This window comes from Dermacentor albipictus, chromosome 6, assembly GCF_038994185.2.
Source record: "Dermacentor albipictus isolate Rhodes 1998 colony chromosome 6, USDA_Dalb.pri_finalv2, whole genome shotgun sequence".
Lineage (NCBI taxonomy): Eukaryota > Metazoa > Arthropoda > Arachnida > Ixodida > Ixodidae > Dermacentor > Dermacentor albipictus.
Genome location: NC_091826.1, coordinates 12,099,158 through 12,112,400, shown reverse-complemented (window position 1 = coordinate 12,112,400; position 13,243 = coordinate 12,099,158). Strand labels below are relative to the sequence as shown.

General features: G+C 43.4%; 1 protein-coding gene across 2 annotated transcripts; it reads right to left on the bottom strand.

Annotated features, from left to right (window-relative positions):
- Positions 1 to 448: 448 nt before the first annotated feature.
- Positions 449 to 5,448, bottom strand: LOC135914238 (lysosomal alpha-mannosidase-like). Of its 2 annotated transcripts, none has more exons than XM_065447003.1 (5): positions 5,299 to 5,448; positions 4,092 to 4,194; positions 1,832 to 1,981; positions 1,224 to 1,420; positions 449 to 587 (listed from the first exon to the last, which is right to left on the bottom strand). In XM_065447003.1, the coding sequence occupies exons 1-5, from the start codon at positions 5,434 to 5,436 to the stop codon at positions 462 to 464; spliced, it is 714 nt and encodes a 237-aa protein (XP_065303075.1). In that variant the 5' UTR covers positions 5,437 to 5,448; the 3' UTR covers positions 449 to 461. The 2 variants fall into 2 exon arrangements, with proteins under 2 accessions (XP_065303075.1, XP_065303076.1); XM_065447004.1 differs by having other exon boundaries at positions 4,094 to 4,213; positions 5,299 to 5,421.
- Between the last annotated feature and the right edge of the window lie 7,795 nt (positions 5,449 to 13,243).

Sequence of the window (13,243 nt, the reverse complement as noted above, 5' to 3'; positions counted from 1 at the left end):
CGGCAATATAACCATCATGATGGCTCGAATTTCTCACTCATGTGCTTTGAGGATGCTATACGTAATTTATATTGCTTTACATGTGTGAAATTGCAGCGCTCCAAAGTGCAATTTTATTCCAGAAGAAAGGGTAAACCAATCTCGATGCTAAAGAAGACAAGTTCGACGTACACGGTGGTTCAAATGATTCGATGATTAAATGATTATATCCCTTTATTCTGTCTCTTTCTGTCTCTTTTTCATGTTCAATCTTTACACATTTTGTATTATATTTTTATCACATTATTTGTATGGTATTTCACGCCCAATCACGTCGACCTTGTCTTCTTCAGCCTCGACACTTGGTTGAGATAATGATGCAATTACATTGTGTGACGTCCGACAGCATTATAAATATTATCAGTTAACTATTTATATGTGTATCTGATGAACGTGGGATAGATTTGCACAAATATTTCTTATCAGCTGGCAGACTCCCCCTGTTCGCGGCTGTCGGTTTCCCAGACGAACTCCATGCTGCGATTCCTCTGCCAGTCATTCTTGGTGTCTGACGATATTCGGCCCAACATGACGCTGCTGAAGCCCATCTGCAAAGAGACGGTCATGGTTACGTTAACGTGCGCGCGTGAATTCTGTCTCTGGAGACAGCAACATTGTTTTTGGTCTTTCGTGTAATTGCAGTGAATAGCCAAGTGTTCCAGGGTTTATCGGTGTACGCATGTTAGCCGAAAAACTTTCGTGTGATTGATTTCCTGACGTGTAAATATTTTATGTACTACGTGCAAATATTTTGAAAAGATTTTGTGCACAACTGAAATTCTATAGACCCGAATGCGTTCCGTTTATGAATATTATCCGGAGGCAATGAGGAAGCGACTCAGCAAAAAATAGTTTGCAGAAGACTTTAATATGAGATTGACCCCATTAAGTTTGTCATTAGGCGAGACAACTTTAATTATGTTCTTTTTAATAGTGCACTCTACAGAACCAATCGAGCGTGATTCCCTACATGAAGCAGGATGTCTAAATAATTTCTCACAATTTTCACGACTCTCCCATTGTGCAGATGCGTTGTAAAGTCGGTCAGTGTTAGCCAGAAGTGTGATGCACCTTGTTGAAATATCGTATTCTATACAATCACATTAGCCATCCAGTTCCTCCAGCGATTTTCATATTACTATGTTCAAGAATCAAATAGGTTGCAAGCGCTGTTCATTGCGCACCCTAGTGGACAGTGCGGCCTGTGTGACGGAGTGTCCAAACGGGTCAGCTTGCCACGCGACACTGGGCGAGCCGCACTGTGGTCCGAATGTGGAATTCAGGAATCGAAGTCCCAGCGTCATCTGGTCGATTATGGCGGTGTAGTGAGTCACCGCCTCGTCATTCTGCGTCCATCCGCCTCCCACGAACTGTAGACGTCCTGCGAGAGAATGTCTTGGCACCGTGAACTGGAGAACCGTGAGCTGGGCTGCACCCTACAAGGGTGCGCATTACTGAGAGAAATGGTTGCGCAGTCACGTGCCCAGATCGTAATGCGTGTTTACTCAAAAGAAAGGTGGCATGTCGCGCCGCTTGTAAGCAGAAGCAACCTCACTCACTCACTCACTCACTCACTCACTCACTCACTCACTCACTCACTCACTCACTCACTCACTCACTCACTCACTCACTCACTCACTCACTCACTCACTCACTCACTCACTCACTCACTCACTCACTCACTCACTCACTCACTCACTCACTCACTCACTCACTCACTCACTCACTCACTCACTCACTCACTCACTCACTCACTCACTCACTCACTCACTCACTCACTCACTCCACGTACCTGAGAGGACTAACTGTCGCACGCTGTCCTTGATTTGTGCTGGCTTTTGTCGCCACCACCGAGCGAAGAAGACGTTCTCGGCGGAAACGAAACGCCGGCTCGGTTTCTGGACCAGGGCAAACGTTGTCGTGTCGTAGATAGCCGCCGCGTCTGCGAAGATGTGCGACGTCCTGTTTGCACTCTGGCACCTGATAAAGGGGTTTAACTTAGCGGAGACGGGCTCCGTTATACACATATCAAAATACACAAGGACGTGTTCAACTGTCTTCATACGCACAGCTGCGAAGGGCGGTTGAGCGTGTGTGCGCAGGAAGGCTCCCCACACAACAGCTGCGCCGTTAGCGGCAACTTTCTCGACACCGTGATTAATGCTATAGAAACACTCTTGTTTTGGATTACTCTTGTAATCGAGAATGTAATAGCTTCGGTTAGGTGATGCCGCTGTCGTCACGTTTACGCCAGCAGATAATAGGGGTACAGTCGTTCGTTTCCCTAAAACTTCTGTGCTCTTCAATTGTACAAAAGTGCCATGAGATGTCGGAACCAGCCCTACTCCTCATCGTTTGGTGTCTCCTGGGATACGTGTACGTATAGCTTGTCCAAGTTACGCTAAAAGCTGCCCTCTGGTTGGCGTGCTTCCTAGAGTAATTACATGTACAATTTAAATCGCTGTTAGCACCATTTGTACTAAGAACCACGTTAGGTTTTATGCCTTCTAGGCAACGGTATGCTTTAAGCTTGTTCGCTTGCTTTCAGAATATTAGCTTTATTTACAAGCTTTGAGAAATGCTATGTCTACACATTAGAATACACCCCCCCACCAAGTGTCCTTTTCAAATCGCCTTCATTTGGAACGCAACACTCCGAGCAACACTTTACAAGTAAAAAACAAAACCACTTTTCCCTTTTCTGGGACCTTTCTGAGACACTCTCTCTTGGTCTCTCTTAGGCACGCCATAGTGGGGGACTCCGGATTAATTTTGACCACCTGGGAATCTTTAGCGTGGCCCCAATGCTCGGGACCCAGGCGTTTTTGCATTTCGCCTCCGTCGAAATGCGGCCGCCACGGCCAGGATTTGATTCCGCAACCTTGTGCTTAGAACACCATAGCCGTTAAGCCACCACGGCGAGCAACCGCGCGGGGCCAGACTGATTAAACTGACAGATAGCCTTCTCTCGGGAACAAATTGTGCTATTCTGATGCTTGGCCGAAGAGAGTCTTTTCTAGAGCACTCAGCGCTGGTTCGTGTAGTGTTTTTTTTTTTTTTTCACTCATTCGAATATGCACAGCGAAATGCGAAAACACCCGTGTACTTAGATTTAAGTGCACGTTAAAGAACCCCAGGTGGTCAGAATTTCCGGAGTCCTCCACTACGGCGTGCCTCATAATCAGAAAGTGGTTCTGGCACGTAAAACCTCATAATTAAAAAAAAGTGTGCACTAAAGGACTTGACACACAAGAACTTCGAAGGAGAGTGATAACAAAAGCAAGACGTGCATAAACAACAACAACAACAACAACAACAACAACAACAATAACAACAATTTGTAATTGTGAGTCAGTGGTCGTGCGGGGGGTACCTTCCTCTTTTCGTCTGATCTAAATCTAAATCAGACAAAAGTGAATATACTGGTAGACAATTTAGGTGAAGTCGTTCCTTTGCCCTGATGAAGACAACTCCTTGTGTCGAAACGTTTGCTTTAGGCTAGACGTTAGTTGTTCGACAATTGTAATAATCTCGTTTCCATCTTTTTGTAGACCCTTTCTCTAGCTACATTGTTAACATGAGTTTGTTAAAGTACTAAGTAAAAATTGCTCGCATATTTCAGAGCAATGCATACCATGATATATGTGCGCTGTAGTATGTACAAATACTGCATTTTGCAAAAGTGTGACGTCTATTTTTAATGTGGAGTTATACAGGGTTTCTAAATTTGATGCGCAGACTTAGCACTTTTCGATATTCAGCTACATCTGCAAAACGACGAGGCGCTAAATAGAAAATTTGCGCTCAGTAGACACTAAAATTTGACTTTTTTTTTCAATTGTTACTTAGTCCATTCAAGTTTGTTTTAAGTGTACTGTAACAGGGAGGGTTGCAGGTATAGAGATGTCTTCTTAAGTTCGATCCGAGTGGTAAGAATTTTCATAGCCGATAAACCTTCTAAAATAGACGTTGGGATGAAAGTTTAATGATTCGGATGAACTACGTGATTAGGAGAGGAATGCAACCAGCGCAAGAAGTAAGTTAATACTCACACGTTTCATATATGACGTCCACAGTCTGAAGCCATCCAGCGTCGATGTGGCTGTGACTGAGAACGTGAACGTTGATGTAGCCCGGCTTGGAGGCAGGGCAGCCCTGCGAACGTCAACAAAAGCTACTCCTGTCTGTGTTACCAAATTAATAGCGCTTCTGCAGCGTTTAAGATCCCTGGTTAAGAACCCTAATCTTACAGTGCAGAGCCCTCAGCTGGATAACCATCCGTCACTTTATTACGCTTTATATGCGACTAGGGCCGAATTTTTCAATCCATACCGAACAACGTTTCCCGCCAATAATCACTTACACGAATGTTTTTTTTTTTGGCTGTAGCCGGCAACGTCTTGCGTAACATGAACGACCCATCATGACAAGTGGCGCAAAGATGCCATGTAAGTGTAGAAGAACTTGATTAGATCAAGGAGGTTATGTGGCTATTTTTCGCTGCAGCGTTTCAAAGGAGATATCAGTAAAAATCATCGTCCTCAAGCACGTTGCTCTGCACTATGTATATCTGTGCAGATGCACTTTAGTGCGTCCATCGGTGGCCGGTGCTTATTACCGGCTTCAAAATATGACAAAAGAGTAAGGCTGGCATAGGCGACTTTTGGCGACGTAATATGACCATAGCAGTAAAACGAGAACGAAATGACAACCCGGAAATTACAGCGAATGGCTGCAGTTCCATAATTTGACAAGTCTCTGTGACCAGTCGCAATCAGGATTTGCACCTCCGGATGAAGCTGCACCCTAAGAAGAGCATTGAGTCACAGAAAAAGTTCTCGAATTGTGCAGTGGTCCACAACGGAATGGGGCAGCGGTCACAACTTAAATGTCTTTCTTACCGCATATGATCACTGTGTCCAATTATAAACACAAAGTTTTCCCTGGTTTCCTTCCTTTTCTGTATTTTATTATTTCTTTCATTAACTTCCTGTGCATATCCGCGCATTTTGTCCTCTCTAAAGCAAGTGCCTCAACGATAACACATTTGCGATCAATTCAAACTCGTCAGAATTCAATACTCTTTTTATTTTTTTTACACCTAGAATCACTTCTTCTCTTTGCATGCTCTTCAAATGCTAAAAATAAGCTCACAAGCAAATTTACAAATCAATCAATCAATCAATCAATCAATCAATCAATCAATCAATCAATCAATCAATGTCCGTCTGCGTAGGAGAGGGGATTAGTGGCTCTCACCTTGAGTTCGCATGGATTGGCTGCATGGATTATTCCATCTGTCTGCTTTACCACAGGTACCAGTCGCAGCCACATCGAAAGTAGTAGCCGCAGCAGTAGCGGCTGCATCGCAAGGATCGCCGAGCGCAGTCCACGCATGTTTGCACTGTCCGCGATACTCCTGCTTTCTGTGGCGTAAGCAGAGACGCGGCTCGGCTTCGCTTCCTGGAAACGATCCGACACCACGCGCACGTCGCTTTTGCTGTACTTTTTTAGTGGGGAAAGCGAGTAGAGGCGGATGTGCTTGCTCTTTGTATATGTACCACGATCCGAGTTCACTTGTATCTGTGTTTAACAGTAGATGTATACGTTGGGTGAAGTGAATCTGAACAGCAAAACACAAAATAACGTAACATTATGAGTCTGATTTTTATTTAGGTGCTTTAGTAAAGATATCAAATAAACATTTAATTAGCACATTTTAGGTAATTAACGAAATTATTGTTGACAATGCTGGCGGCTAATGCCCTCCTCGGCAAAAAACGTCAAGGTTCAAGATATGATAGCTTTTTAAGTTTTCTGCATAAAAGAAAAAGGGGAAAAAACACATGATATACCTTAGTTCACCGTAACACCATAGTCTGCACCATAGCCAAGCTTGGAACCAACAATTATTCGAAAAATGCACGCTTAAGAAATAGCTCTAGGTCAGTACGAAAATCGACTACCTTAAAGCAACACACCGGAAACGCAGAAATGCTCTCGTCAGGCAACCACTGAAACATTATACTAAATAAAATATACTTAAAAAATCACAGTATATGAACCTGCGTGCATCACGTTCTTATGTTGCCGACACGTCTTTTGGCCGAAGAAGAGGCAAAATTCACAAGGAATCGAATTACAAGGTTGCACAACCCCGCGGCTTTGCATTGAAGATAGATATCACAACTTAGGCAATGGCATTAATTAGAGCGACTAAAGTAGGCAAACCCAAGGCAACAAATTAGCGCTTCGGTAGAGTATTTCTTCTTCATTAGGACTGAAAACTTTTTATGGCAAATAATTTATGTGCATATTCATTGTACACCATATCAGTTTTCGCGTTAGACGCCGCAGTTATTCGAATTCACTGTACTATGATACCACTTTTTAATTGCGGCATTAAAAATTCTAAGCTTCGTGCTTAAGTTTTCTTGTGTACATATTCTTGAATTTCCGGTAATTTTCACAGAAACAGAAGTTCACATAAAAAAAGTTGCTGCTAGTACATTTCAACGCGTTATAGTTAATGCATCAAATTTTATGTAGATTGGTACAACGAGGGCGAAATACCATAATATTTGCCATTTTAAATATATATAAACTGGGCAGGCCTGAGATTGATCTACCTTTTGTCTAACGACCGCATTTTCTTATTCTCACCATATACTTTTTGAACGCAAGGGCTTCTCTGCACGCTTTAATATTATGCGGCAGTGCACGCTTCACAGGGCAGGATGTTAAATTAGTAGTAGTAGTAGTAGTAGTAGTAGTAGTAGTAGTAGTAGTAGTAGTAGTAGTAGTAGTAGTAGTAGCAGCAGCAGCAGTAAACTTCACCTACTACAAATACGATATAAAAGAGGGGCAAAGCGATGTTGGGGACCCTCAGCTCAGGATCCCGTTGGCTGCTTGCACTATCGCAGTGCCATTCTTTATTGAGTATAGTGACATCTGGGAGGATTTTTCTGATTAAGTTGTGCAGATAGCTTAAACAATTACCCCAAGAAAGGTAATTAAAGACGGTAGCTGAGCAATGAACAGAACTCTGCGAACTCCTTTCTTTTATGTGTGAACCAAAGAGGATACATCTCGTTCATTAGTGTGTTGTTTACGAGAAAAAAAAAGAATATATATATATATATATATATATATATATATATATATATATATATATATATATATATATATATATATATATATATATATATATATATATATATATATATATATATATATATATATTACTGGATAGTTTTTCGAGAGCCTTTTCAGAAATTGCATGTTAGTGTTTCAATGGAATGCATAATATATAAACTTCCTCGGCTTAAGTTCGCCTGTTGGATACGCTTTACAGTATTGTGATATTGTTTCTGCTGTGAGGTCTGCGAACTTTATTTCTGAATTTCTCGGAATCTTCGATTTCTGGGTAATTTTTCCAAAGAAATTGGAGCCCTACATTGGAGTGCTGTTCCAATAATATTAAGATAAAATTTTTTTTTAATGAAGCAGATGTATCGCTACAACCGGTCTTTGGCGGTGAGGTGATATATTTTCTTTTTGTATAACACGTATTTTGAAAAAATTGGGCGCGCTGTGGAACGTCCTTTTAAGTTAGTGTGCTCTTCCATCTTTCCTGTCGCTGCGCACATCGAGAAGCAGCTAACGGAGCCAGTCTCCTGCAAAAGGTACGAAATGTAAAATTCTAGAACTTGTATTTCCCTGCTCGCTTATGGCGCAGTCATGTGCAGTGCAGTCTCATCTAAGAGTACGTAGGCTATTCATATTAGAGCAGGTAAATCTAAATTAATTTGCTCAAAATATCCAAACAGTATTTTCTAGCGACTGAAATTTGTCGTAACCTTCACAACACTTTTTAATAGATGTACGCTTAACTCGTGGTACCCGCCACAGTTTTCTCACAAAGCAGTACAAATACTAAACTTCTGTCGCACTGAATTCTAACGAAGTGTTCCCCTTCATAAGGTACGGCCTTAAAGAACAATCAGTGCCACAAAAATGAAGCCCACTGCAATCATGACCGCATAAAACTCGATAGCTTGTTCCCGGGCTGCAGTTTCGGCCATTGGATTCTTCTGGTACATTTGGAAGTCAAGTCTGCCAAGAGTGTCCGTATTCTCATGGTAAGCCAGAAATGACAAAGCCATTTCTGCTTCAAGCCGACTTCTTTAGCGGCCGCAATAAGCTTTTCATTTCTAGCTATTACTTTACGTATTAGGTAAACAAAAGTGAACGGGTGTCGTGCCTCCGCCTTATGTACCGAAGCCCATGCATAATTTATCTCTATGTTCGATGAAACGCTAGCTGTAAATAAACACTGCCTTTGGTCATAGGCGTGAGCACAGTTATCATAAGGGGGGGGGGGGGGGGGCGGCCGCCCCATGTTCACACGTCTATATGCCTTCGGTTAGAAGAAAGCTCTCTTTCTTTCTTTTTCACTCTAATAGCTGCTGAGGCTACCTCGTATGGATTTCGTAACGCATCTCCCAGACATCATCAGCACGCTCATTCTCACCGTGCGAGCATTCATGCCGTCGTCATCAGGGCTGTAATCACCACCGTAGCTTTAACCGTCGTTGCCGAGGTTTTGGTCGTTGGGCTTTCTATAGCCGCTTTGAGAAGCACAAAAAAATTTCCTTTATTGCTACCTCACATTTTTTTGTTTTTTGTTTAAGAGCACAAACTACATCGCTCCCGTAAGCTACCTACTGTGCTAAACAGACGCAGGCTCGTTCTGTCATTGAGTCCGGAAGCAAAAATAATCGCAATGACAACAGCTGCTCCCATCGCGGCCCGCATAGCGCTGTCAATCCAAGCAGCTGCGTCTGCCTTTCTTTTTTATCTTAGCCTGTGCGGATCCAGCGTCGAGTCGGCAGGGTAACGACGGTCAGCTCCAAATAAAATCCATTCCCCCGGGGCCTGACGCATGCGGGTCGCGCAGATTTCTGTCGCGCCAACGGCGCTCCACTTTCCGGGCGCTTCTTTCCGGACTGGCGGCCGTCTCGGCGAGTTCTGTCTGTTGCTTTATCGAGCGCGTAACCGCAGTTCTCGTGAATTCACGTTCTGAATAAATAGCGCGCGAGAGATTGGATGCGAAGTTTACATCGACCAACATCCAAGTTCATATGTACAGTAGGACGCGACAGTTTGCGGGACATATACTCTCCATGATAAATGCCGATTTCAGATCCGTTAAGACAGGACGCTACTAATCGAATGCATCACTGTGTTGGTCGCAAGGGCATTGAAGCTGATAAACGTGGAAACTTTAAGCTGGGAGCTATATGACCAGGGTTCGCGCTAATTCCGTTGTATCGCAGGTCACGTGTCCCTTCAACTTTATTTATATGGAGAAAAAGTGCAAGAACGTTCGTTTTTCTCGATTTATGTACATGTTAAAGAACCCCAGGCGGTCACATTTAGTACCAAATTCCCAACTACGGCGTGCCTCACAATCATATCGTGTTTCGGCACGTGACACACCAGAATGTATTTTTTTTTCTTTTTTTGCTATTTTAAACTGCAGTGGCTGGCTTACGTTATCTCGTACGTAATAGACACCAAGCAAGAACAGATACAATGGAGAAGACGGACGCACCTTGCCCGTGTTCTTCTTGTGTTCTCGTTTAGCGCATCATACGTACGCCACGATGAATTCATACAACTAGCATGCATGCAAATGATGTTCTAGAAATAGTCGCGGGTAAATGAAGTGAAGGGTCTTCGATCAATGTAATTAAGGAAACAGAGACGAACAAGTTAAGCGAAGAAAGAGGTACTAAAATAAGTAGTCATACTTGTAATCGTAACCGCCGCAACACCATTTACGCAGAAAGCAGAATGAGCGTAATCGGCACGAAATCGCGTTACAGGGATCAATCATATATATATTAAATGATTTTTTTTGTCAACGTCTTCAATATTTTTTCTTACTTCTGATAATTTTCACGTTTAACTAGTTCACATCGCCTTAGTGCTCGCATCGTTAAGGCGTAGCATGTGTTTTGTTTGTCCTGGGGTTGGGCTTTCGTGTACATATACACGAAAGCCCAACCCCGAAGTATACTTTGAAGGGAAATGGAGCAACAGAAAGGAATCGATTTCAAACCTTTCCCTTCGGTTCCCCGCTTACCCCCCCCCCCCCCCCCCTCCTACGTCTTTCTCCGTGACCGATCTATAGCGCTTCACAGAGAAGTGATTGGACACGGTTCCTCAGACATCGTAACAAGCAATAGTATTACCTTTAGTATTATTATTATTATTATTGCGACAAAGCCAATCTGGGCATATTCGTTTATTCATGACGTGAATCGGCGTTAGCGCAAGCATGAGGAGTGATGTATGCGCTGAACCTAGGCTTTTCAGAAAAGTGATGGTGCATGGCTGCGCGGAAATTTTAACAAGCTGCAAGACTCATTCACTGGAGAGAGCGAGAACCTCCTGTCTGGACTACGCAGCGGGAATACAAAGGCACCTGCCGCATATTCTGCAATGAGCACAACCCAGGGGACAACATGGCGACGGCCAGGACGCTCTTCTTGAAATGGTACTTAGGCTTGCGTTCTTTTTTATTCTCGAAAACCAATCTGGGCGTATGCGTTTATTCATGGCGTGAATTGGCGTCAGCACTTGCATTAGCACGAGCAGTCAAGTATACGCCGAACTCATACCCGTTTCCATGATTTGCGCAGTACGGTTACTTTAAGCTGCTCAAGGTTTATAACTCTCAGTTATTTTTTTAATATTTAGCCTAGCCGTTTAATTTTACGAAAGAAAAAATAAATGGAAACAAAAAAAAGATTAGCCCATCATTTCTAACACTCTAACGGTGCAATAAAAACTGCCATCGCAAACAGGGTCCTATAGGACTTCTAAAGCGTGCGCAGTCAGTCTACTGCACACCGCTCTGAAGCATAGAAACAATTTGCGAATAATACCTTTGGAAGCCGGGGCACGTATTCACAAGAATCTTTCTTACGCTGTTCGCAAAAGCAGATGTCAGCCAATCAGGATGTCAGAATGATTATTATCGAAGGAAGCTCCAACGAAAAAGGATTAGTCAATACGTATTTTTGAGCTATAGTTGGCTCATATCCGTAGTAAAACAGTGCTTGAGAACACATGGAACCAGACGAGGAACGACGGCACGTACGCAGGACGCCCTGCGTACGTGTCGTTCTTATTCGTCTGGTCCCGTGTGCTCTCTGGCGCTGTTGTGCTACGGACGGGAAACTCTTACGGACGGAAAGCTTCGTGATTTCTACATCTGACGTTAGAATTATAACGATGCAAACTGGTGAGTGGTACTTGTCTGTTTTAGACGCTATCACAGACATGCTTTGTAAAATTTCTTTATCTATTTTTGTTCGATATGACGGAATGTCAATTTGATACTTCAATTTATCTTTTCTTTTTAGTTTACTGTTCTCGGCAACATCTGTAAAGCAACTGATGCTCTACATCAGTGCCCCGCGCGTAATCTTCGCTAAAATCAAACTTTCTCTCTAAACGCAACAAATTTCCTTCAAATCCGTTCAGCGGCTGTCATACGAGAGCATTTCTAAGTTTTACGTGTATCTTAACGGTGAAATCGGAGCCGTCTATGAGGTAAGGTTTCCTGTTTGCACTACGAATTGCACTTGTGCCAATCGTTTCTTTTTTTTTATTTGGAACGTGCTGTGACTTATTTACGTGTATCATCTATAGCGATGCGCTTTATTTTCCAAGGTGTGCAAGGTTCCGTCTAGTCTTCTATGTCATGTAGTGACCGCTCGGATGTTAAGGTCGCGAGATTATAGGTTCATATGTTGCCGTTATAATATGTGCTCTCTGACTGTGCATAAAGTATGGCAGGCTATGCTTGACTTACGCGATGTTTTTATCCTTCTGATGTCTCTCGTCCCCCTTTTCGCTTTTGTTTCTGTTATTTGTTCTTCAGATTTCTTAGCCGCTGGAGTTTATTTTTGTTGGATTGCCAGTGCCTTCAGTGGCTTATTTTTTGTGGGTCGTATCATTTAATCGACAACAACGGAACAACCACTACTTTTTCGCTCGTCTCATATCAGGAAAGTGTCTGCACGCACTAAGCTTTGACTTTCACTATTGATAAATCAAACGGAAGCTGCATTTTATTTCTAGAAGCAAGAAGTGGTGGTGCGGTCACCCTTGACGGAAGTAAATCCACTATGTGCTCACATTATGTGGAGGTCGTATTACTGTTATCAATACATCTTAGAATACCTTGCGTTCAACCCAATGCATCGCATGTTTAGCTAATTACTTTCTTAATTTGCCTCACCTGTCTGGTTGACAGCAACCTCGTCGGTTTTGACGCGGAATACCGGTTCTCTCAAACACTCTGTCTAAAAAAATGTTTGCCTCATGTTTGGCGCTATACGGACGGACAGGAACAGATAGGCATACTGATCCCATCCACTGTGCTTTGTGTGCGTGCATCTAGAGGCTCTCTCATTAATCTCCAGAGTTTATACAGTTTGAGTCACAGCGCTGAGCTTCTGGTGTTCGATAGACCTCCTCCCCACCTCCGCGTCTGTGCAAACAAACAGCTCGCTTAGAAAAAAAACCGCTGGCGCCGCTCGGCGGACAATTCGAGCCGACGCCATATGGTCTCGGCCCACGCTCGGATTGCGAACTCGTTTAATTTCGAGGATTAGGTCTCCGCACGCGTGATTGTGCCAACGGAGATCAATGAACGGGCCTTTGGCGAGGAGGTTTGGTAAGGGAGGATTCGCGCCGTGCTTAAGGAATGCTCGTTACACTGCACGATACGCAAGCGTAGACAGGTCAGGCGGAGGACTTTGTAGCGCAGCCGCAGGTTTGTACGAGCTTTTCTCCCGGCATTCGCCAAAAAACCGCGCCATCTATTTGCCTTTTGAGCGTCGTCCGAGAACTGAATCAGGCGAGCCGTGTATCTCCGATCCGAGCTGCTGCAGTTTCGCGAGTATTTGAGAGCTCAAATGGAAGTTCACGCAGTTCACGCAGATCTGTCCGAGGTTTTACACGTGCTAACCTTGTACGATGCATGGGTCACGTGCGTCCCAAATTATATATATTTTTAAACTTCATTTATTCGGAACAGTATATGCGCCCGGAGGCCTTTACTATAGCGGCGGTATCGTGTATTGGTTTTCAGCGAGTAAAATAAATTAAAAGCTTGCGTTTGGTT